We start from the raw sequence: 27230 nt of genomic DNA, 5'->3' as shown, positions 1-27230 counted from the left end.
AAGTGTCCAAATGTTGAATAAGTAGAACCTTAGTTATTATCCAAATTTGTTAATTCTATCCTCACTAGTAAGTTTCTCATCTTCTCCTAGTAGATTCTATATTGTCGTGACATTTAATGGGCATGGTTTCTACTCTGTAAATCAGGATATATAAATATGCTAATCACTACCAGAATATAGTAGCTTCTCCATCCACAACTATTTTCTGGTATAGTATATTATAGCCATTATTAGGTTCCCATGGAAACATTCATGAAAATATCAAATACTATTCCCCAATTAGTTGCATAATTTTCAATATCTCACTAATTTAGCTCTCGTAAATCAGGGTACATTTATTTCTTCTTAACTGGGTCCAAAGGAAAATTTCTCTGATGGTTCTAGTTCTGCCATAAGTTGGTGTGATTTAGTACAGCTTCATTATTTGTTTTGAACTTCAAGTTTCTCATTTATAAAGTGAGAGTATATATTATCTCTAAGGTATCCACGATTCTAGAATACACTTTCTATAGATACTGGCTTATATTTTAAACTGGCCTGTTTTCTCTTATGTAACCGCAAACATTCTTACTCATTTTTAGTTATAGTAACTCACAAACCTATATTTTTCATACATGTTTATCACTTGGTAATTCCAAGCTCCTAACACTATACTCATTAAATGTAATCCTTCCTGTGTATTACAAAAATTCAAGACCCCTGGATCTCAGATACAAAGAGAACTTTAATGAAATTTTACCATATTCCAGACTCTATGCTTAATGCTTTATATGTATTATTTTATTAAACCTCTAGAGAACAGTGCTCTGAAAGGCCCTCCTTGAGATTTCTTTTTTCGTAAGTAAAACTTAAAAGTAAAACAGAAGTGATAACTTAAGTATATCCAACAGTATAAAATACATTCTTCGGTTTGTTTAGAGTACATAACTCATATATTTTTAAATTAATTTTTTTTCTGAGTATAGGAAATACACAATGTTATATTAGTTTCAAGTGTACAACATAATGATCCCACATCTCTATGCTTTATGCTATGCTTACCACAAATGTAGCTACCATCTGTCACCATACATTGCTATCATAGTATAATTGACTATATTCCTATGCTGTGTCTGTTATTCCCATGATTTAGTCATTTCATAACTTGAAGTCTGTATCTCCCACTCCTCTTCACCCATTTTGGCTGTCCCCTCACCACCATAAGCTTATTTTTTAAAAGAAAGAATCATTTTATACATGATTTTAACCTTTTCAACAAAATATATTTTGTACACCTTCTTTGTTAGGACATAAAAACTTATTATACTTTTTAAACAGCAACATATACTCTACTGTATAAATTACTATAATGGAGTTGTCCAATCCTAAATGATGGACATTTAAAATTGTTTCCAATGTTTCTCATTATAAAATCTTTTATACTCTTATATATATCTTCACTTGGAGAGATCCAAGTCTGCCAGCTTATAGCTCAATGCCTGGGCAGTAGCCAATATCATCTAGTCAGTATGAGTGGGAGATAGATAAAAACAGGAACTAATGTCAAGGAAATTAATAAAGATAATAAAGAAATAAAAATAATTTTGAGGAAATACTTCTAATCTTGGATGTGCTGGGTGATTTTTATCTCTGGCTTGTTCTGTGACCAAAATGGAGAGCCTCAGAACTAAGAGTAAAATACAGTGCCCACCTTGTAAAATATATCCTGAGGTTAAGGATGTCCCTTTGTTATGACCTCAGGTTTAAGGCACTGCTTCCTTAGATTCTCTTAAGTAGATAAGAATTTCTAAAAATTCTTAATGGCATTATACTACAGCACCCTGGGGTAGAGATGTGTGTGAAAACAGTAATCCCAGAAGACAGAGCCAGCTGAGCCTGTTGCCAGATGCAGCTGAATTCCCAGAAAGTTAACTGGCACCAACTGCCAACTGTGTGAGTGAGGCACTTTGGAGCTCCCACCATTCTAAGTGTAACTAGCCACCACTGCAACTAGCTAACACTACTCAGAGATGTCCACAGGGACCTGAGAACTAATATGTTGTTATTGTTTAAAGCCACTAATTTTTGCAGTGTTTTGGTAGGTAGCAATAGATAACTGAAACATTTATATTGCAAACTGCCCTTCAAAGGTGTTATTAGTTGAGTTTTGTCCTGCAAAATTCCAATGTTGAAGTCCTAACCCCTCAATTTCTCCAAACATGACCTTAAAGATAAGTGTCTTCATAGAAATAGCGAAGTTAAAATGAGGTCATAAAGTTAGGTACTAATCTATTAAGTGGTATCTTTATAAGAAGGGGATATAGACAGGCATAGATATGAACAGACACAGGGAGAAGATGACCATCCACAAACCAAGGAGAGAAGCCTGGAACAAACCCTTGCTTCATAGCTCTCACAAAGAATCAATCTTGCTCATACCTTGAATTTGGATTTCAAGCCTCCAAAATTGTGAGGCAATCAATTTCTATTATTTAAGCTACTTAGTCTGTAGTACTTTATCACAGCAGTCCTAACAACAAATAAGAGTTACACCAAATTACATTTCCACCAACATTATCTGAGAATACTCTTTTTCCAATACTATCATCAATAGTAGCTACTGGCTTTGAATTTTGGAAAATTTCAAATCCCAAAAACATGTCTCATTTGAAGTTGTTTCTTGGCCCATTCATTCATATATTATACCCATTTTTGCACTGCTTGTCAATTTGTAGGATTTAAATCAGTTTTGACAAGGTTAGTCATGTGAACATTATCATAAAATTATTTCTATATAGGGTCCTAGTATGTTAAGCTTTAAAAATATACATTAAAATTAGAGCTACAAATTAAAAAAAAAAACCTCAAATACATACCTCTTTTCTATAATGATTGGCAGCATCCAAATTATCCAAAATAATGGTGTCTCCTAACAGCATACCAAATACTAAAAAATTAAATTTAAAAAATTATGACATCCTTTTTGGCTATATTAAAATATTAACACATTACAAAATTTTCTTAGGAAGAATAGTAACATTAGAATTTTATTCAACACTTGAACAAGAAAAAATAAGATTAAAATATTGATAAAACTATAACTTATTAAATAAACAAGAACATAAATTTCTACAACCAGTAATTTGTATATCTGGATCATAAGTGTAACATCTTTTTTAAAAAGTCACCATAATTTCCTTTACCTGTTTCACAATGTTCTACATTATCTGGAAATGTTAACAAATCTCGGGCAAAGACTGGATCTCCAATGGGTTTAAAATACAATTTTCCATTTCGGTAATGAGGTAGAGGTCTGAATAAAAAGAAAATTTAAAAATATATTAAAAATATACTTCTAATAAAAAAAATATATAAAATAGTATGTATATATTGCTTATCAGTATTGTGATCACTTAAATCATTTCCCCATCCACAAGTGACACTCCTAATGATTACCTATTACACTCTTAGAAATGAGAATATTTACTATATAAGAGTATCTACTTAGTTTTATCTGTCTACTAAAATTAATATAAACTAACTGTTGAGTTTGACAAGGGAAAAAGAAAAGCAGCCTCTAAAGCTAGCCCTAAATGGGGATGCCAATAATATGACTATATTATGTGGAGAGTGGCCCAAGTATGGACAGGGGAAGATATCCACGTGAGGGAGACAGATCTGGTACTCTGGCTCCCTGTCCCTTCCCACACAGTACAAAATGAACAACTGAAGCCCAGAGAAAACAATGATATTCAAGAAGTGGAGGCTGACTGGAGTGTCAGGACCTTTCTCATGGTTCCATGTGGCATAGCTTTTCACAAGTCTTGAAAGTATGAGTGCTGGAGGATAGGTAGGGGTGGTTCTAGGAGCTAATTAACTCAATCTCAATAAGAGCTACAACACCAGGAACAGACAGGATGATAATTAGTTTCTAGTGCAAACATTAGTCCTAAATACCAAATCCATATTTTCCCTAAATCAAAGATTCTTAACTTTGTCTTCACAGATTCCTATGATAAAAGAAGCGCCCCCAAAGGGAAAAACTATTCACACAAAAAGTATTATGAATACAGGAATTATGATCTGACTAGATTTCCAATACTGTTTAAAATGGGTACTGACCAGTAATACAGCAGGAGTTTTTAGAAACTGATAGATTTGAGTTCAAATTCTGGTTGTTTCCTAAAACTATTTTTAGATTACAATGAATTACATTTAGTTTAATAATACAGTAAGCTCTTAATATATTAGAGTTCCTATTCTCCTTATAGGCCCTATTCCTACCCAATTGTAAAGTTTTGTTTAGGAATCTGAGAAAATTAACAATACTGTTCTACATTTTTTTGTTTTGTTAGCATTTCCTTCCAGTGTTTTAAGGTCAAAATCAGACTATATATAAAGTATTTTTAAATTTAGATAAAAAAAATGCCTAATTGGTTTGCATGGTTATTCCCTAAAAACATATTTTGAAAAGTAAATGAGGAAATAATTACTTAAACCAAAATAATAAAACATTCTAACTAGATAGTCTCTTACATTTCAACTTTGTTACTGGCAGTTCCAATAGGGATCTTCTCTACCTAAAACATGACTACTTATCTTCAATGGACAAACAGGACAAAACACATTCATCTATACCCTTACTCCAAATAAAAGAGTTTCATATTTCATCAATGATATTGACATCCTTCCTATGTAAAAGCCAAAAATCTTCTTTTGGTTTGTATGTGTCCACGTAACTTATATACAAGTAAGATTTACTTGGCAAATTAAATATGGCCAGCATATATAAGTAAATACACTGCAATACCCACTTTCATGAAGTATACACATTTGTAATGAAGATAAAAATAATCTAGATAATTTGAGTCCCTGCTCAGTTTTAGGCATCTTTTATAGAAACCATTTTAAAATTAAGCCCTTTGTTAACAGAAAAGATATTTCAGAAAAAAATCATCACTCCCACTTTTTTCTAACCTTTTCCAATCTGGAAGAGTCTTCTTATAAATAGAATCCAAGGGCAAGACCTGCTGACGACCTTGGGTTTCATCATAGATGCGACGTGCAGCATCAGTGGTCAGGGTGACTACACAGTCCATGTCACTTGCCAGATGCCAAGAAATAACCATTGCAGCTCTATCATCTTCAATTTGTGCCAGGTGTGCAATCTATAAGCCATTTTTAAAAATCAATTAAAAAACTTTTAAGTATATAAAAATTTGATATTAAGTATTTTAAGAAGCCTACATCTAAATAGTAAAAACTTTTCTGAAATATAAGAATTAAAAAATTCTCAAGCTATACATGCTTGAATATTAAACATCGATTCTGCTATTAAATTTTGGAAAAACTGTCCTACAGATTAAACTCCTGTAATTTTAGAAATGAGCAAGAAAAAATATTTACAATGTTATCAGCTAACTAATGATGTAATTTTCACAGTTGGTATCTTTAGTATTGAGATGTCTTGATAAAGTTATAATATACATTTAAATAATATACATATTAAATAGATGGAAGATTAAGATTCGATTAGAAATAAGTATATATCATACCTTTTTAAGTAGGTATCTTATTCCAATATTCTTTTCTGAAAACAAACCTAAATGTCACAAATAATAATTTCTGCTTATAAGAACACACTGGAACTTAGGATAAATGGCTACTCTCCTATTTACAAATACTTTAGTCACAAGCATTTTGCTCAGTCTAACAACATTAAAAAGTTTGGGCCAATTTTAAAACCTCATTTACTACATTGGTACAGTCACATCTACCCTTTATTCTTTTTAACTGACCAGCCAGCAAAAACCTGCCCTAGCAATGAAAATGTTGTGTCATTGTTAGAAACATCAAAAAATCTACTCTTGTATTCCAATTCTCTAGACGTTAGTGGAATAAAGGTAAGAAGAGAGACATGCAAAGAAACTAGTACATGTAAATGAAGATGAAAAAAATGTTCCTGGGGCACCCAAGTGGCTCAGTGGCTGAGCGTCTGACTTTGGTTCAGGGTCCTGGGATCAAGTCCTGCACAGGCTTCTTGCAGGGAGCCTGCTTCTCCATCTGCCTATATCTCTACCGCTCTTTGGGTCTCCTGCACAGGCTTCCTGCAGGGAGCCTGCTTCTCTGTCTGCCTATGTTTCTGCCTCTTTCTGTGTCTCTCATGAATAAATAAATAAAATCAGGAAGGAAGGAAGGAAGGAAGGAAGGAAGGAAGGAAGGAAGGAAGGAAGGAAGGAAGGAAGGAAGGAAGGAAGGAAGGAAAGAAGGAAGGAAGGAAGGAAGGAAGGAAGGAAGGAAGGAAGGAGGGAGGGAGGGGAGAGAGGGAGGGAGGGGAGAGAGGGAGGGAGGGAGGGAGGGAGGAAGGAAGGAAAAGAGAGGGTAAGAAGGGGAAGGAAGGGAGGGAAAGAGAGAGGGAGGGAGGGAGGGAGGGAGGGAGGGAGAGAAGGAGGGAGGGAGGGAGAGAGAGAGGGAGGGAGGGAGGGAGAGAGAGGGAGGGAGGGAGGGAAGGAAGGAAGGAAGGAAGGAAGGAAGGAAGGAAGGAAGGAAGGAAGGAAGGAAGGAAGGAAGGAAAGGTTCCAGCAAACAAAGGAAGGATTAGAAGAAGCAAATCAAAGTGACTAATCTCATTCTACTTGTGACCACAAGTGTTACGACAGGTATTTAAGAGAATATGCACATGCACAAGCGGTGGGGTAGAGGAAGAGAGAATCCCAAGCAGGCTTCCCACTGAGCACAAAGCCCAACGTGGGTGGGTTCGATCCCACAAGCCTGAGATGACGACTTGAGCCAAAATCAAGAGTTGGATGCTTAACTGACTGAGCTGCCCGGCGGCCCATGGGGTAATTATTTCAAGTAAAGCTATGAGCATAAGCTCTCCTTAACATTACACTTTCTCCTTAAACTACACACAGGTTTCTCCTTAAGAATACAGTATTTTCTTTTCCAAAAACCTAATCCTTTTGTAGATATAACTCAATCTTTTTACTTGTGTACCCATATACAATGTTTTGTTTATTTAAGCTTTAACTACTTTTTTCAACTTTTTTGAGCCTACTCTAGCCATTTTTCATGGATGTTATCAATTTTTCCTCAGGGATACCAGATGAATGGCACTTGAAAGAAATACAGATGGGATTTATAGGTATTTGGGATTCAGGAGGGCAAGACTAAAATATACAACTTAACTGAGGTATTCATAATTACAAAATTATTTACGTTATAATGTCTAGGCGAAAATTTCCTCCTCTTGTCCCTTCCCTTACTATATTCCACATTTATTCTAGTTTTAGAATAAATACCAGGAAGAATTTTTTAAAAGAGGAATCAAGGAAGATTAAGTATGATTTGAAAGGAGTAGAAAACTTCCACTTGATGGTTAGAAGAGGGCTTGTAGTCTTAGAGGACAGAGGAGAATTTACATAAAATGAGATTCCAAAGGTTTCCCCCAGATTTTCATGATACGTAATAAGAAATATTTGAATGAAAGACTTCAAAATACATTTCTTCTGTGAAAATTTATTTTATGCTTTGGTAAAATCTTATCTATTAAGAATTCTGTATCAAATAACCATTGAATGTGGAATGTTAGTACCCCAAAGCAGGCTAACTATAGATATCTATATGCTTAAATCACAGGACTGCCTCTTCTATAAACTGTTTCTTTCTATAAATTTTTTAAATTGGTTCTGAAGACTAACAATTTTAAAAATTATAAATCAAAATCTTTATAAATTTATATCTTTATATCTTTTTAAAAATTTATAAATTTATATCTTTTTAAAAAAATTATTTATTTATTTATGAGAGACACAGAGGCAAAGTCGCAGGCAGAGGGAGAAGCAGGCTCCATGCAGGGAGCTCGATGTGGGACTCAATCCTGGGTCTCCAGGATCACGCCCTGGGCCAAAGGCGGCGCTAAACCACTGAGCCACCCGGGCTGCCCTAAATTTTCATCTTAATTTTTCAATTTTCATATTTGAAAACTGAATATTTCAATTTTCATATTCATGCAACATGGTTTCAACAGCAAACATGGCCACACATTTTTAGAGTAACCATTACCCTCTATTTTCACTGTGTAGTTAGCCTGTGATGTTAGGGAACCACTTATAAAGAAACTACACTGGACTTTGAAGTCAGGGAAACCTTGGTTTATGTCTAAGTTCTGCCCCTTAATAACTATATATTGACAATTAAGTTCTCTGAATTTCAATATCCTCATACAAAAACTAGAAACACTATAAAAAAAATAATGGTTGTAAAAGTAGTATGTACACAGGCATAAAGAACAGTGATTAACATACACACTTTGGAGTCAAACTCCTGGTCTTGAGTCCATGTTCTACAATTTTAACTGCTTGCTATGTAACCCTGGACAAGTTTCTAAAAAGTCTTTCTGTACCTTACTTTCAGCTTCCTCAATTTTAAAACAGAGGTAAAAGCAGAAAGGAGAGATGCATATTAAAATGGAAAAGTTTAACAAGTAACAATTAACTTATTGTTGTTTTTTCTGAAGTTCTAGGAACATCCCAGAATTCACTCTCTAACAATATTAGACTCAGAAAAATTCTAATCTTTTTCTTTCATTATCTCACTCAAGTCTGAGCACATGGAAGGGTCTTGGCTATCTAGAAAGTCATATGACACGAAAGCATCTGTAAGTAGATAATAAGCCTTGAACATGCTAATTTCTACCATAGCCTTCAATAGTAAATAAGAATTATGGAATTATGCGTTTGTTTTAAATTTTGCCAAATCCCTACTATAGTAATAAGAACAAGAAATTTATGGGAAAAAATTAAAAAGTACAAAGAAATCAACACTATTTTATTATAATGTCACATTAAAACACATTTTAAACAAAATAACGTAATAAAAAATGTACTGATTGCCTCTTAAAAGGTTTAAACACAAACCTTTCCCAAAACATCTCCACTGCCTTTAGTATAGTTTGGAAGAGTACACGATCTTCTAGGTTTTTTCCTCAGTTCTTCCTGTTCTGATAGCTTTCTTTTCAAAAGTGCTTCAATGTGTGGCATCTGTAATTTGTAAAGAAAAATTAACTACAAGGCTATTACTCCTGTACCAGACAGCCATAAGGATAGCAGGAAAAATCAACAATTTGGACAACTCAAGAATATAAAGTTATTAAACAAGCATCACTTTAAAACAATGTGGTTATAGTAATGTAAAGTTTTCACCTCACTGATTATCTTAGGAAATACACAACCTACAATAGGACTTCTCTTTGCAACTAACTACAGCATTATACACATAAAAAAAAACATGAGTTTTAAGAAATCTATTGTCACTTTATCTCATTTTCTTTGCCACCATGTATACTGGTTATAGCTTATGAAGCCCTTTCAGCACAGTTCTCAAATTGTTGTATCATTAATTTCACTTATTGGTGTCATTAAATTAGAAATACAAACTTCAATTTCTTTGAAAAAAGTATCATTTTGTTAGCCCCTTTTAATGTCTAGTGACTAGACCAATCCACATGTCTTGGTACCCCCAAAACAAGTGTGCCCATTACTCTGTAAATAAAAAATGAATTGTAAAAAAAAATTAGAGACTATAATTTAATAAAAAAAGCTTTTCACTTATACATGGAAACTATACCTGTTGTGTTGTAGGGATGTCAATATTATGTGTTTTTAGTTCATTTTGCAACTGAGCCTCTTTTAATTTTGCTTCTTCAACTCGGCCTAAAATTAAAAACAAAACAAACAAATCTGCATCAATTTGTAATAATCCCAGAAACACAGGTTTTTAAAAATACTTTCAATCTCTTGGGTTCCCCCCACCTTGTAATGACTGATGCTAAAGTAAAAAATATAAGTGATTCTTTTAGAAATCCAAAATGAAACTAAGTCTAAAATTAAGATTTGGGTCTAATACACAATAATGAGAAAGAAAATTTGGTTTTTAAGGTGGTTTTAAAAAAATAAAATTTAGGGGCATCTGGGTGCCTCAGTCGGTTAAACATCTGTCTTTGGCTCAGGTCATGATCCCAGGGTTCTAGGATCAAGCCCTGTCCTGGGCTCCTGCTCAGTGGTGAGCCTTCTTCTCCTTCTCCCTCTCCCTGTGCTTGTTCTCCAGAGTACCCCCCTCACTCCCACTTTGTGTCAAATAAATTTATTTATTTTTTCATAAAATAAGTAAGTATATAAATAAATAATGTCTTTAAAAAAATACCCACACCCAAATTTGGTTTTAAGGTGGTTAAGGAAGATAGTATATATTAATACTGCAAACTCCAAGTAATAAATCATTTGATCCTGATTCACATGACTATATATAACATACATAATTGCATAAGATTGTGACAAGAACCAAGTAAGACTTTATAAAAAGAACCCTGAATGCTACTACTGATGTATTTTCTCATCATCCTACATAGCTTCTATTATCCTCTAAATATCATTGACCTTGGATATACAAAAGTGAGTACCTTGAGGCAGGCAGTACATTTGTTAGTTAACTGATCAAAATTTTAACTATGTAGTTAATACAGAGACAAAAACCACAACGAAAAAATCTGACAAATGGAAAAAGATAAACCACAACCCAAAGTCTTATTTTAAATCTATAAAATTGATTATGAATTGCAGCAAACATGGTGCATTTACTTAAAAGTTAGATGCTTCTATACCATGTGTGCTGCCCTGTACACCTCCATAGTGTGACACACCGCAAATATTTTAAGCAAAATACACAGTCACAAGACTCAACTAAAAATTAAATTACATATCACTTCTGCAGTAAGACTGTCTAGTATCTTCTGCTAGAACCTGGAGCCAGATATAAACATTACTGTCTTGTTAAAAGCCTTAAATTTCCACAGATTGATTTCTATTAAAAAAAATCTCAAATTTTTATAGGTAAGCAGGATATAAATTTATTTAAAATGATAACCAAGAATGCAACCATTACTGCAGTGTTCTGCAGTTTATTTGTAGTCCAGGAAAGTAGACAATTTTTCTGTCTCATGGTCTCAACCTTATGCCTTACCATTCCCCAAAGCCTAATTTTTTATTATCCTTGAATACAGAATGACTTACACTTCATTTCATCAAGAAGCTGATTGCTGGCTTCAAATAAACTTCTATACATTATAATATTCTTAGATAACTGGTCCTTTTCTTTTGTAAGTGCTGCCATTTGTTGCTGCTTCTTAACATCTAAGAAAAAGCATTCAGATAATTTAAACAATTCTAAAATTGTGACTTTTCCAAAACATGTCATAACATGATTAGGTAACTAATAAGCACCATGTTAATGGAAAGTATAATAATAAAAAAAAAAGTACCATAAACATAAGAAAAATCCTCTATTTTCCTAAAAACTTACCATTGTAAAACATAAATGGTAGGATATATGATTCTAATGTTCTTGACAGAGCTGGTAGCTGAGGCTCAAATACAATAAAATATTCAGTACTATCCCTTCCAGGACTATTTTCTGCCAGCACTAGATTCTGTAAAAAGAAAAGAACAGTTAGAAAAACAAGATTTAAAATGGTATTGTCAATGTATAAATGTTACATATCTATCTTACTGTGTTGTTTCCAAGTGAGTGGGGTAAATTTTAAAGGCAACAGGCATTGACTGATCCTTAAGACTCATCAACATTAATTAAAACATCAGCATCACTCAAGACATAAAACTTTTTATGATCTTATCAATGGATAGATTATGCAAGATAATTACAAGAAAAAAGGTATCTTTTCTTTTGGAACAGAAGTATCAATGGCCAATTACTATCTTAACTGGCAAAGTCTTTTTGACGCTAGCCTTTAAGAAGCTGAAGCAGTGTGAAACAGTGGATGGCATAAAAGTTATAAAAACAGTCACAGACATGCCCAAAGCCCAATGGTGAGTTTAAGTTACAACTGTTACCATGGAAGTAGACCCACTAATCCCAGGTGACCAAACAAGAGGTCCTAAAAAGCTCAGAAGATTTTTTATAATGTATTTTCTTTCTTTATTTTATTTTTTTAATTATTTTTGTATTTTTTGTATTTTCTTTATTAATGCACATTTAAAACACCTGCAATATAATTTAGCTTAAGACCATAGCACGTAACAAGTAAATAATGAAGATATATTTACATTCTAATTTTTTTTTTTACATTCTTTACAGGAAACAAGATATTATTTTATTTTTTAGACTAGTACAATTCAGAGATAGAGAAGCAGAATTTTTAAAAACGCAAATCCGTAAAACACTTGCAGAGCAATCCATGAAATAAAATTATAAAGTACAGATAACAATTCTTTTCTTTCCAAGGACTATAGAATACAAATCTACCATTAAACTAATATGCAGTCATACTTAGTTATTAAAGCTGTTTTCAATGTATTTACATGAATATAAACACAGAAAATACAGTTCACATTTTTAAAACATGTAATTCATGTTTTTAAAACTGTGGAATTCAGCAGTTTTCTTTCAGCAATCAATCTAATTTGTTGATCAATACAAGTGAATATCTAGATACTAATCTGTGAAATTTATGCATAGTATAGGTATATGGTACATATCCTTTTGCTGGATGAACATTTAGTTTCCTTAAAAAATTTTAACTACAATTTTAATATAGCAAAGAAAGTATGTTTCAGTATTTTTCTGTGTGTTCTCTAGAATAATGAGAAATAGGACTCATTAAAAAGAGTTTAATAGGTAATATCAAATTTCCCTTCAAAAAGCCCGTTGATTTATCTTCTCATCATTAGTAGGAATATCTAGTTTCGCTGGTGCTGGCCAACACTTCATTATCAAGTTTTCTTTTTCCAAAATGGATGAAAAACAACCAGTCATTATCATTTCACTTAGCATTTCCTTGATTGGTACTGAGGTCATGCATCTTATTTACTGGTCCTTTTTACTTTCTCTTCCATTAACTGCCTGCTCATACTCTTTATTTTTTACTAAAAAATTACTTTTAAAATTTTTCTACCAAATTGTTTTTCCTTATTGATTTGTAGGAAGTTCTTCAGATTTAAAAATGTTTAATATATCTAACCCAGCACTGTTATGTGTGCAGAGCAATATTTCTACACAACATAATTAAGAACATTTTTTTTTATCGTATGGTCAGATAAATGGTCTCTCTACATATCCACAATTCAGGGTCAATAATTATCAACACGCTGCCATCATTCTTTTAATTCTAAGATATGATTATGATATATAAAGTTTTAACTTTTTATATAGTTAAATATAAAATCTTTGGGTGAGGGGATGGGGTTATTGGGTGATGTAACTGGTAATTGGGTGATCAGTAACTGATGAGTTACTGAACATTACATCTGAAACTAATGATGCACTATATGTTGGCTAATTGAATTAAATTTAAAAAAATATAAAATCTTTTCTTTTATGTCTTAAGGAGGCCTTTCCTATATTATTTCAAAGTTTTATAGTTTGCAATCTCTGATGTACAACTTATCAAAGAAAAACAGAGTAACAAAAATGAGAACTGAAGAGTCCATAACTGGATCCAAGCACAAATGGGAATGTGGCATATGAGAAATGGACAAATACGTAGAATAAAATTTAGAAACCTTTTTCAGAAATTTCTAGATCAAATAAACAAAAGTATAGAGAATTTAGAATTCTCTAATATAATTAACAAACTTGAACAATAAGCTTAGATTATAACTTTACAGAAAACAGTACATATTTTCAAGCAAACATGGAATATTTACAAATAACCTTGTGTTCTGAGCCAGTATTTCCTAAATGTCCATATTGATGAGAATTACTGGCTTGGTAAGAGTCCAGAGCCCTACCCTAGACCTACTAAAGCAATCTATGAGTCAGAAGCCATGGAGGACTCAACAGTTTTCTGCTTATTCAGCGTGGCATTGGGAACCTCTAGTGGAAATTCCTATGTATGACATGAAGCTTCAATTCTACATGCAGCTGCAAGGAAATAGCTTACGTCACCATCTTAAACTCACAAATGTGTATAGCTGGGGTAGCAATTTCAAATGCCTACAAGGGGCTAGGGGTGGGGGAGTGTCAAGGAAACAGGATAAAGGTAGGGTGGGCTAGGTGTATTCTTCCAATAGAGACTGACTTTGGTTAAGTGTCTACCTTCAGCTCAGGTCATGATCTCAGGGTCCTGGTATCAAGCCCTGCATGAGCAGGGATCCTGCTTCTCCCTCTCCCCCACCCCTGCTCTCTTTCTTTCTCTCAAATAAATAAATAAGTAAAATCTTTAAAATATATATATCTTTAATATAAAGTTAAGGAAATGATAAACATTCCAAAAGAAAAAGCATCAAGAGACAATCCTAAAAAGATCAAGAACAAGAAAAATGTTCAACCTACTGGTAACAAAGTATTTTTTTAAACATAAGAAACTTGGGTTAGAATTCTAAAAATTATTCATATTGAGAGTTGGCAATATTATGAAAAACATACACAAATTTGTGGTGGGACTATAAACTGAACAGCAATTGGCAATAGCTAATGACCAAAAGGCTTAAAATAAACATATCCTGCCACCAATTAGGCTTCTAGTAATTTCTTAAGGAAATAATCAGACTATGCAAGCATATACACAGAAGAAACATGATAAAAAGCACTAGTGATAACTACAAGCTTTGGAAAGAAACTAATTAAAAAAAAAAAGAAAGAAAAACTAAATTTCCACTTAGGATTGGTCAAATAAATTTATGTTCATTAATACAATGGTGTACGTTTATACTTAATGATGAAGAAATACATCAAAGATGTGTCCAATAAGAATTTTTATAAAAGCAAAATTTTATAAATTTTATAAAAAATTTTTATTAATGAAATTTTACCCCCCACCCATGTATATAAGTCATCTACACATAGGGTATCTGTGCAGTATTTGTGTTTGTACAGAAAAGTCTGCAAAGTAAGTCACTAAATTGCTAATCATCATTATCTCTGAAGAGTGGTAAAACAGTGATTGTTTATGTGTTTGTACTGTGTATTTTTTATACAAGTAAAAATATTTCCCTTTTGGAAAAAAAAAGGTAACAAAGGTAAGCTGCTTTGTTAAGTTTTTCTAGATATGTATACATTTTACCTGGCTATGTTATGTTCTGCTTCTATCCACAGAATGGTAACTTTTAAATATATGAATACATAAATATATTATCACTGAAGCCAAAAATCATTATAATCAGAGAGAACATTCACAGGGAAAAAGGGGTTCTTGCCCAAAGTAATAATAATCCCACAAGTTCAATTTGTAATAGCTTACAGCAAAATCACAAAATATTTCCACTCACTTTTTAATCTAATGCTATACTTATAACATTTTCATAGCTATATATACAAATGAACAGGTATTGTAACACTGTGGTTTAAATGACTTAGTAACGTTATCTACCAGAAGACATAATAAATTACCGTGATTTCAGCTGAACCTTTCACAAAGGGAAATTCAAGTGTTCTCACTTTCCCGATAAAGAGTGGTGTATCTGTATCTTCCTCATTAGATCCTTTAATGGTAGCTACTACAGTGCCAACCAAATCAATTCCGGTATGATTGTTGTAGTCATCCTTCAAGGAAACAATAAAAAACGAATTAGAAGAACTGGTAAAATTAAACCAAGAACATAGTATCCCACTAGGAAAATTTTCCACAAAGGTCAAGTCCCATTACTAGTGTCACATGTTTTTCTTAATATTCTTGGCAGGTCTATTGCTACTTACTCCTCCAGTAATCAAAAGCTTTGAGGAGCTCACTATGATCAATCAGAGCAGAGCTCTTAAAAATAATTACTTCCTTCTTTCCCATCAGTAAAATGGACACTGAGGAGTCAATTTGTCTCACACATATTCATAGAACATATGGGAAACAGGAGATTAAAGAAACGTATATATTAAGAAAGGCAGGCAAATTTCTGCATTTTTGAGTCAGTTCTACTTGGTATTAAAATACAAAGGTGTTTATAAATATTTCATCCACACAAATTTTCTCTATAGCCTTAAACTGAATAATTAGTATCTGACTCTATAAAGAACTATTTTGCACACTAAAACAAAAATAATTTTTGTTACTCTTTACAAGTTTGCAAGTAAATAAACATTACCGTAATAGTAAGATGTAAATCTCTGACCAAGGTCCTGCTGGCAACTGAGCGAACATTTGAAACAGCTGGTGTAGCTGGTTGGATTTTAGGCACTAACTTCACAGGCTGATTAGGGAGAACATCAACTATAATCTTACAAAACAGAAGCAGCTTTGTGATTAACAATATATTAATGGTTTAGTATTTAAGAGTAAGACAAGAAATAATGCTAGCATACACTAAAAAAATGTAATGTTACTTTCTAAGATAGATTTCCATTAATCACCCAAAACTAATCAACTTATTTTCTAAAATTCAGTAGAAAGATTTGTCAGAGATAAATTTTCAAATGTTAACAGCCATCCAAGGGCAAATTTAGGAGATTTAGGAATACAGGTAATTTTTAGACATTTAGTACACTAACATATTGAATGGAGATGATGTATATCAAGATTACCTTTAACTTCATTATCCAGAAAACTTCATTATTCAGAATTATAATACATAAAATATTATTAACTGAAAATTTTTCATGTATGGTTGATAGGAGTAACTATACCATGATACACATTAAAACGCTTACTGAACTCCTCAAAATAAAGAGAAATGGAAAAGTAACTTAAGTATCAGGTCATATTAATCAACCTATTTTAAATATAGTCTAATATTTCTGAAATTTGCATTATTTATACTTTTATTATCAACTGCATCCAATAATTAATTCACTTTTAAACAAAACCATTTCATTCCTATACTAACCAAGAAAATGTAAAGCTAACTACGGTATATAAAAAGAGCAAGCAAACCTGTTCACTGTTAAGAATATTTGCTTTATCCATCATAAAACCAAACTGGATACAGTATGTTCCCACTTTGTTAGGAATTGCTTTATCCCTATGTTAGAAAGAAAGAGATAAGATTACTGATACCTTTTAAATAAAAAGGGAAGGTATTCAAAACATCAGCATTTCTACTCCTTCTACAAAAAGTAAATGAATAAAAAAAGAATGACTATCACTATATTTGCCTTCATTCAACAAATATTTCCTGTAATATGAGGCTTTATCCTAGGTCCCAAGGGAGAAACAATTCAGTTTTATTTATTTATTTATTTATTTATTTATTTATTTATTTATTTATTTATTATTTTTTTTTACAATTCAGTTTTAAATCATATGAATCTCTGAATGTGGATGGAAAAGAAAACAGACTGCTACTGGCCCAGATAACGGAAACAAATGTAAACCTGACCTGGAGAAAGAAAATACTTTAGGCTTCAAATTATTTCTGTAAATATTCATAAGCAAAACGTATGGTAAACAACAAAAAATAAGAACAACAGAAATAAGAGCCCATTGAATCAGACTAAAAGGAACTTGAGACAGGCTTTGATAAACTCTGGTTACTGATTCTTAGCATAATTACAGACAGGATTGAAAATTCTGAAAATTCCAACAGAGAACTAGGCCTTAAAAAACAAATAACACTAAAAATACTGAATAGAAATTGATAATTGAAAGATGGATTTAACAGCAAATTGGGTACACTGAGTAGATATCAGTTACTGAAGGTAGTTTAGAAGAAAATATCTAGAAGAGAGACAATAAAGAATGGCAAATAGAAAGAGGATGAAAGAGTACATTGTAAGAACTAATATGCCAGAAAAAGAAGAGGGAAAGAATAAGCAGAACCCAACAAAAAAGAATAGAAATAATTACTTTTCAAGATAATAGTAAGGCTGGGGCACAGGGGTGGTACAGCTATTAAGGGACCAACTAATGGTTTTGGCTCATGTGATCTCAAGGTCTTGGGATAGAGCCCCTCATCTGCTTAAGACTCTTCTCCCTCTCCCCTGACTCACGCACGCGTGTGCACACAGACACACACACTCTCTCTCTCAAATAAATAAATCTTAAAAATAATAATAGTAATAAGGATGACAGCTAGCTTCTCAACATAAATAAAAGGATAGCGAAGGTTGGCTTACAAGTACTGCAAGAAAGAAACTGCCAATATAAAGTAAAGTATCATTTTCAAGAAAAATACTATTCTAGTATGAAGGTGTGATAGATATATTTTCAAGTAAAAATGAGATAATTCATCATCAGCAGATGTACACTAGAGGTAATAAATACTAAAAGAACTTCTCAGATGTAAAATGATCCTAGATGGAAAACCTGAATTGAAGATTAACAGAAACCTTCAGAAATGAGTTAATAAAGCTACGTGAACACTAACTATATGAAATAATTATGTATTGATAGATTTAACACACACAACAAAGGCATCCAAGTTGCAAGAGGGAGAATGGTGTTTAAGTGTTTTAAGATTCATGCATTGACCAAGGAGAGGGTAAAAAATGCAAAGTGTCATCACACACCGGTATAGTATGTAATTATGCATGTTGTAACCTCTCAAAAAAGAATCATTTAGAGAATAAGAAGACCAAGTTAATAAAGAGTAACACATGATAACTAAAAACACTTAATAAATCTAAAAGGAAAAGGAACAAATGATAGTAGAATCAACTGAAAAACTGTAAGGTAGAGTAAAAAACAAGTGCTTCTGGTAATTATTTCTAAGATCTAAACTTTTCAATTAAAGGATTATTAACGAAGGGATGAGCACTGGGTGTTATACTATATTTTGGCAAATCGAACTCCAATAAAAAATATACAAAAAAAGATTATTTAAAAAAACCCATTATGCCATCTATAAATGATCATTTAAAATATAAGGACACAAAAATAATGAAAAAAGATATTTATACAAATACTAATTCTCATGATCCCTAAAGTGGTTTCTGCATGTCACTTATGTGGAAAGTTGGTATACTGTTACGAAAGCAGACTTCCAAGCAACAAGCATCACTAGAGAAAAAAGTAGATACTTCATAATGATAGCAAATTCAATGTGTCAGAAAAATATAATAATGTAAGTCTATATGTAAAGAATAACACAGCCTTAAAATGTGTAAACACTAACAGAACTCAGAGGGAAAATAAATTCACACCCATAATGGGAAATTTACCACACGGCTTTAAAATACATATACATGGCAAAGTTTAAAATACATAGAAAAAATTTAATTACAGAAAACTGAAACACAATAATTACCAAATTTTGAAGTAATGAACATAACACTATTTTACATGCAGCTCATATTATTTTCTACTATATGGAATATGTTTACAAAAACTGATCATATGCACATATTACAAAAACAATTATCAGTCAGTTTCACAGGAATGAAATTACACAAGGCAGGCTCTGTGACCATAGCAGAATTAATCTAGAAATCAATAACAAAGAGTAAGAAAATCCCATGATTTAGAAATTAAACAGTACACTTCTGAAAAACAGCCATGGGCAGAAAATGAAAATAAAATAGAAATGAAAACATATTTTGATCCAAATAACAATGTAAAAACTCTTGGGAAATTTATAGCTTTACATACATATATATGTATATACAGGCTGAAAATAAATGTGTTAAATAACTAATCTCAAAAAAAAAAAAAAAAACCAATCTCAAGTAGTTTTAAAAAGGCAGAAGTTGGTTCTTTGAAAGACCTACAAAATTTACATCTCCAGGTATGATTAACCAATTAACAAAAGTACAAATAATTTGAATGAGAGATAACTACAGAGTCTACAAATTGTGAACAACTTTTAAAATTTAGCTAAGACTGACAAATTGAAAATTGTAAGTTACCAAAACTGAGCAGAGATGACACAGGAAATACAAATAGTCACATAACTGCTGAATTTGAAGGAACTGAATCCATTAAGTACAACCTTCCTCCCCTAAACTCCAGGCATAGATGGCTTCACTGATGAAATCTACCAAACATTTAAGGAAGAAATAATGACAACTCTCACACAAGATCCAGAAAATAAACCAAGACTTAGGGACCACTTCTCCCAGTTACTGTAGTAAGGCATATATGACCTAGATTCCAAACCTAAAAAGAATATATAAGATAGTATAGGCAATCTTGACCCATTAATGTAAATGTAAAAATTCCAAACAATTAGCAAAACAAATCCACCAACACATTTTGGTAATGGGCCATGATCAAACTGGGTTTACTCCAGTAATGCAAGACTGGCTGAATGAACATACAGAAAATTAATGTTCTGCAAAACTCAGTACATTAAAAAAGAAAGCAAAAATATGACATATTACTTGAATAGGTGATGAAATGTAATGTCAGTTCATAATAAATAGAAAATTTTCTTACTAATGATTACAAAGAACGGTCTGATAAAGATACCTACAAATGAAATTCAGGATTGGGAATGAAATTAGGATGATCACTCTCATCATGTCTATTTAACATTTTACTGAAGGTCCAAGCCACTGCAGTATGGCAAGAAAAAGAAAATGCACAATGACTAGAAAGTAATCAACCTATCATATATTCACCGACATGAATGTGCAAATATTTTGAAATCTCAAAGAATCTGAAATTAAAGAGGCTAGGAGAGATGCTGGCTACAATGTGAGTAAACACAAATCATCTAGATTTCAGTAACAACAAAAAAATTTTAAAGGATTTTTTAAAAAAAGATTTATTTATTTATTCATGAGAGACACACACACACACACACACAGAGAGAGAGAGAGAGAGAGAGAGTGAGAGAGAGGCAGAGACACAGGCAGAGGGAGAAGCAGGTTCTTCGCAGAAGCCTGATGTGGGACTTGATCCCGGATCCTGGGATCACGACCTGAGCCAAAGGCAGCCACCCAACTGTTGAGCCACCCAAGTACCCCTTTAAAGGATGTTGTTTAAAATAGCATCCAAAATATTAATTATCTAGGCATTATGCTGAGTGAAATAAGACAGAAAATTATAAATACTCTAGTATTTTTCCCAAATACTCTATTATTTCACCCATATGTAGAATCTAAAAACCTCAAATTTGTAGATACAAAGAAGAGATTGATTATTGCCAGAGACAGGGACTAGGAGATGGAAAGTTTCAGTTAAAAGGAGAATAAGTCCTGAGGAAGTAATGTATAGCATGGTAACTATAGAGTTAACAATACTATAGTGTTTATTTGAAAGTTAAAAGAGTAAATCTTAAAAGTATCCAATATAAGAAAAAAAATTGTTGCTATTAAGGTGATGGATAGTAACCAAACTACTATGGAATACATCCGGATGGATGGATGGATATATATCTCTCAAATCATTATGTTGTATACTTTAATACAATATTATATGTCAATTATATCTCAATAAAACTGGAAAAGATATCAACTAATTAAAAATTAACCTAAGGAAAAATGTATGACACCTTGTTTCAAAATTTTATGAAATGATGTAAGAGAAAATAAAGAAATTTAAATAGAGGAATATGACATACTGTAAGATTGTAAGATTTTCCCAAATTTTTACTGAAACAAAAATCCCAACAAGTATTTTTTTTTAAGGATTTTATTTATTTTGAGAGGGAGAGAACGTGAACAAGAGAGAGCACAAATGGCAGGGAGGCACAGAGGGAGAAGGACAAGCAGACTCCCATTTGAGCAGGGAGCCCATCACAGGGCTAGATCTCAGGACCGTGAGATCATGACCTGAGCTGAAGGCAGATCCTTAGGCAACTAAGTCATCCAGGTGCCCCCCAATAGATATTGTTATTAAAGCTGTGTTACTGAATATTTGATAATCTGATTCTAAAATTTATATGGAAAATAAAGGGTCAAGATACGCATGAAGAACAAGGTTAGCAGACTTGTTTTATAAGATACCAAACTTATCAAGAAGGTATGGCAAAATATAGAGAAATAGGCAAAGAAATCAAATGGAGTAAAATATACACATATTTGGACATAGGATTTAAAGATGGCATTGCAGGGGGATCCCTGGGTGGCGCAGCGGTTTGGCGCCTGCCTTTGGCCCAGGGCGCGATCCTGGAGACCCGGGATCAAATCCCACGTCGGGCTCCCGGTGCATGGAGCCTGCTTCTCCCTCTGCCTGTGTCTCTGCCTCATTCTCTCTCTCTCTCTGTGACTATCACAAATAAATAAAAATTAAAAAAAAAAAAAAAAAAAAAGATGGCATTGCAAAAAATTGATCTCAAGAAATAAAGCAGCCACAACTGTTTATAAAGTTTTATACATACATAAAAACAAATGGCCCACTTTTAATATAACTCACAGCATTCATTAAAAATATTAATTCCAAAAAATATTAATTCCAAGTAGAACTGTACAAATTATAATTTAAAAACTTTACAAAGTTAGGAGTGCTTGGTTGCAACAGAAGAGTACGCAACTACTGATCTCAGGGTCATGGGTTTGAGCCCCACGCTGGGTGTAGAGATTACTTAATTAAAAAAAAAAAAGTTAACAAAGTAGATGCAAAGCCCTGCTCACAAGCTTAGCCTTTGGTTAGCATTTGTGAACTCAGATTTTAGAAAGGTTCCCACCATTAACTGCTAAGAGTGATTCACAAAGCTTAAACTGTTTCTACAAATAATATGGCTTATGACAAACTGTTGCTTTCCTTCTGGGAATCTGAATTCTGATATGCGCAGGCAGAGGACCCTTATACGACTAGCCGCCTAAAAAACTCTTGAGTGCTAGTTCTCTGATAAAATTACCTTGGTTGGCAGCATTTTTAACGTGTTATCATAACTTGTTGGGCAATTAAACAAGTCCTGTGTGACTTCACTGGGAAAGAACCCTTGAAAATTTGTGTATGTTTTCCCTTGGACATTGCCCAATGCATCTTTTCCCTTTCCTGATTTTGCTTTGTATCCTTTCACTGTAATAAATCATAGATGTCTGACTATAAATAGACTTCTGTGAGTCCTCCAAATCAATCATCAAACCTGGGGTGGTCTCAGGAACCCTCAACACAATTATACAGAATAGCTTCAAGGCTTAAATGTAAGGAAATTACTTCTTAAGGACATTAAACGGGCTACCTAAAAAGGAGAAGATTAACAAGTTTGATTATATTAAAAAATAAGGACTTCTGTTCAAGATATCATACAGTCCAAAAGCAAGGCAATGGAATAGGCAAAGATGTCTAACAAAAGGCTTATCCCCAGAATATATAGAGAACTGCTACAAATTAATATGAAAAAGAAAACTCCACAGAAAAACTGATAAGCCATAATGGCACTTCACAAAAGGTTATCCAAATGGCCAATAAATACACTATGAAAAGAGAAACACAAAACTAAACTTAATATCACTACATACCCATAAGAAGCAAAGCAGAAAAGACTGATAAAACCAACTGTTGGGGAGAATGTAGAATGGGAACTTTCATAACTGCTGGTAGGAGTATAAATGGTCATAAACACTTTGAAAAACTTCTTGGCACCAGCTAATAAAGTTAAACATACACATAATGTAAGATCTAGCAATTATCCAGCAATGAAAATAAATGAATTTATAGCTACAAGCCATGAAAAAGATTAAGTTATAATGCTGAAAGAACTTGTTTTTTTGTTTTAATTTTTATTTATTTACGATAGTCACACACACACACACACACAGAGAGAGAGAGAGAGAGAGAGAGAGGCAGAGACATAGGCAGAAGGAGAAGCAGGCTCCATGCACTGGGAGCCCGACGTGGGATTCAATCCCAGGTCTCCAGGATCGCGCCCTGAGCCAAAGGCAGGCGCTAAACCGCTGCGCCACCAGGGATCCTCCAAGAACTTGTATACAAAAGATAGTACATATGGAGTTTAAAAATGGGCACAACTGAAGAATTTGGGGATGCAAAGAAAACCAACTCAGGAGAGAGTTTAGTGTGTGAGTGTGTGTGTACGTGTAGCAGGAAGGAAGCAGGTAATGATTGGGAGGGGCACAAGGTGGGGCTTCCCAGGTCCTGGCACTTGACTTCAGTAGTGGTTGTACAGAAATTCACTTTGGGAGAAGTCATAAAACTGCATATCTTTTTAAGTTTATGAATTTTCTATTTGTTTTTAAAGGTTAAAAAGTTGAGATTATATGCAGAACACCAAACACAGTGACTGACACACATTAAGAATGCAAATATTTTCATGTATTCAAATATACCTAATATATGGAAATATATTTTATTTGTATAATTGACAATGTACATGATTTTTAAAAATCTTTCCTTTTAACCACTTTTTAAATTTAATTTTTTAAATTGAAATACAGTCGACATACACTATTATATTAGTTTCAGAGGTACAACACAGTGACTCAACATTTATACATATAAAAAAGCGACTACCACCACAATAAAACTTGCTACCATCACTGTACAAAGTATTTGCATATTAATGTAAATACCTATTAATTATATATATCCTCTAAGCTATAGACTGCATCCTAATGTTTTATTTTATAATTGCAAGTTTGCACCTTTCAATATCCTTTCCCTATTTTGCCCATCTGCCTACACAGCAAAGATTTTTGTTTAAGATTGACCGATTGAATTGATTGAAAGAGCAAGCAGGGGGAGGTGTAGAGGGGGAAGGAAATGGAAGAATCTCAAGCAGACTCCTGGGTGAGTGCAGAGCCCAACGTGGGGCTCAATCCTACAACTCTGAGCTAAGATAGTGTTTCTTAAGTCCCTGTCTAGTATGTTTGCCATCAGGGTTTTCAGGAACAGCTTTGGCTGACTTGTTTTTTTCCTATGAATGGCGGACACTTTTGCTATTTCTTGGTCTTGAGGTTTTTATTTTAAAAGCTAGACTTGGGGGCAGCCCAGGTGGCTCCGTGGTTTAGTGCCGCCTTCAGTCCAGGGCCTGATCCTGGAGACCTGGGATCAAGTCCCACGTTGGGCTCCCTGCATGGAGCCTGTTTCTCCCTCTGCCTGTGTCTCTGCACCTCGCCCCCTCTCTATGTATCTCTCATGAATAAATAAATAAAATCTTTAATAAAATAAATAAATAAATAAAAACTAGACTTGGGTAGTTCCAGCCATTCTTCAAATACTGTCTCTCCCTCTCCCTCTGCTCCTAACCCTCAACTTGTACTCTCCCGTCTCTTTCTCTAACAACAACAACAAAACACAACAAACACCTATTGTAAAGATGCTCAAAGAACTGAAGCAACATGTGGAGAAAATCAAAGTGGTATAGGGAAAAAATGGAAGTATCAATAAACAGAAAAGCCGACAAGAAACCAAAAACAAATTCTGGAGCTGAAAAATACAGTAATTGAAGTGAAAATTTCAGTACAGGTATTCAAAGGCAGAGTTGAGTAGAAGAAGAAAGACTTACTAAATCTGAAGATAATGGATATCATAGTCTACAGAACAGAAAGGAAAAAGAACTGAATAAAAGTGAACAAAACCTGAGGGACCTTTAGGACACCAGCAAGTATCCTCTCACCAGGGGAAGAGAGAGAGTATTTCAAAAGGCAAAGACAAGAATATGGAGAGCAGTAAGAGAGAAGTGAATCATTACACACAAGGGATTCTCAAGAAACTGATCAGATATCTCATCAGGAAGTCTAGAGGCCAGAAGGCAATGGACCAATATTCAAAGTGCTTTAAAAAAATATACTGTCAGCCAAGAATCCTATATCCAGCAAAACTGCCCTTGAAAAGTGAGGGGAGGGCAGCCTCGGTGGCTCAAAGGTTTAGCGCCGCCTTTGGCCCAGGGCGTGATCCTGGAGACCCGGGATCGAGTCCCACATCAGGCTCCCTGCATGGAGCCTGCTTCTCCCTCTGCCTGTGTCTCTGCCTCTCTATCTCTCTCTGTCTCATAAATAAATAAAATCTTAAAAAAAAAAAAAAAAGAAAGTGAGGGGAACATTAAGACATTCTCAGATAAACAAAAGCTAAGTGAGTTCATTACTTCTAGACCTGGCCTGTAAGAAATGTTCAAGGAAATACTACAGAGTAAGATGAAAGAACAGACAATAACTTGAAACTACATGGAGAAACAAAGATCTCAATAAAGGTAAATACACAGGCAATGATAAATGCCAGTATTATTGTAACAATGTTTATAACCGCATTTTTTGTTTTCTACATGATTTAAGAGACTAATATATTTGAAGAAACAAAACTTAGTCTAAAAGTTAAAAGAACATTTCTCATTTAAAAATAAATGAAAGAAATCCTGGACATAGTCTATTCAAAACCAATTTTCCTATTTCAAAGTAGAAGTCTAGAACAGAGAAACAAAAATTCAAGTGAATTAAATTTAAAGTCATATAGTTAAACCATAAAAAACTAGTTCAATGTGTTTTATTTCATAACATTTAAGCTCTGAACTACAGAAACCTCCTATATAATAACATAAAGTGCTCTGACAATGTTATTTTTTTGATGACTTTAATTGTTTTGAAAGCTAATATAACTATCACAAGTCTCTCCCCAAACCATTTTACAAAGCTTACAAATAATATACACATTTTCTCAAAATACTTCCTGAGAAAAATTAAGAGATACAAACATATTCTTTTCAATCATAAACTATTTTTCCCAAGTTGAGCAGACAAGTACCATCAAGGCTGAAATCACTTTGTAAACATTATGCACAAAAAAATCAAATGATTTGAGAAATACCTGAAGTAGAAACAGCCATCTTCCTTGTCATTATCTTTTATTTTATTACAACTAAATGTTTCTGCCTAGAAAGGAAATAGGGGTGAAGGTGGGGGAAGGAGAAATCACATTTAACATATAGTATATTCAGGATGAAACTTTATATTATCTTTCCCAAATGCAAATACAGATCACATCTGGATTTATAAATACATACATATCTTTACATGCATTTTAAAATTTAATAATGGGATAAGTCATGATGATATACCATTATTAAAGGGCACAAAATAGATCTCCATGGTGGTGACACAGTTTTAAGGTAACAGCTGCTTGATGGGACAGTATAAATCTAGGAAGCTAGTTTCCTAAACACATAATTAAAATGAATCATAAATCCTGAAAGGCATTGTTAAATTAAGACACTCTAATATGCTTTAGCTTTCAATTTTAGGTTCACACTGTCCAATATGGTAGCCAATAGCTCCATGTGGCTACTGAGCAACTGAAACATATCTGGTTCAAAAAGAGATGGGTACAAGCATAAAATACACAGGAAATTTCAAAGAATTAGTAACATATATGGATGTAAAATCTCATTAATAAATTTTAAAAACTGAGTATACACTGAAATAGTAATTTGATGTTAGGTTAAAATTAAATTAAAATTTTTCTTTTTACATTTTTA

General features: G+C 33.2%; 1 protein-coding gene across 8 annotated transcripts in view; it reads right to left on the bottom strand.

The window, feature by feature from the left end:
• SMCHD1 (structural maintenance of chromosomes flexible hinge domain containing 1) overlaps window positions 1–27230 on the bottom strand; it is a 146299-nt gene that overhangs the window by 26184 nt on the left and 92885 nt on the right. For 7 of the 8 annotated variants that reach the window (XR_005362603.1, XR_005362604.1, XR_005362605.1 and 4 more), the window contains exons 34-44: window positions 26564–26628; window positions 16853–16940; window positions 16068–16199; window positions 15382–15534; window positions 11338–11464; window positions 11049–11168; window positions 9607–9692; window positions 8898–9020; window positions 4957–5147; window positions 3183–3292; window positions 2856–2926 (exon numbers count right to left, since the gene is read on the bottom strand). Coding sequence is in view for 5 of the 8 variants with exons in the window: in XM_038543713.1 (XP_038399641.1) it covers window positions 2856–2926; window positions 3183–3292; window positions 4957–5147; window positions 8898–9020; window positions 9607–9692; window positions 11049–11168; window positions 11338–11464; window positions 15382–15534; window positions 16068–16199; window positions 16853–16940; window positions 26564–26628 (1266 nt within the window). In the remaining 3 variants the exon portion in view is untranslated. The remainder of the gene's footprint in view (window positions 1–2855; window positions 2927–3182; window positions 3293–4956; window positions 5148–8897; window positions 9021–9606; window positions 9693–11048; window positions 11169–11337; window positions 11465–15381; window positions 15535–16067; window positions 16200–16852; window positions 16941–26563; window positions 26629–27230) is intronic. The other variant, XM_038543716.1, reaches the window with a different exon arrangement.

Source organism: Canis lupus, chromosome 7, assembly GCF_011100685.1.
Source record: "Canis lupus familiaris isolate Mischka breed German Shepherd chromosome 7, alternate assembly UU_Cfam_GSD_1.0, whole genome shotgun sequence".
Lineage (NCBI taxonomy): Eukaryota > Metazoa > Chordata > Mammalia > Carnivora > Canidae > Canis > Canis lupus.
The sequence above is the reverse complement of the archived record's forward strand: the minus strand, read 5'-3'. Positions and strand labels throughout refer to the sequence as shown.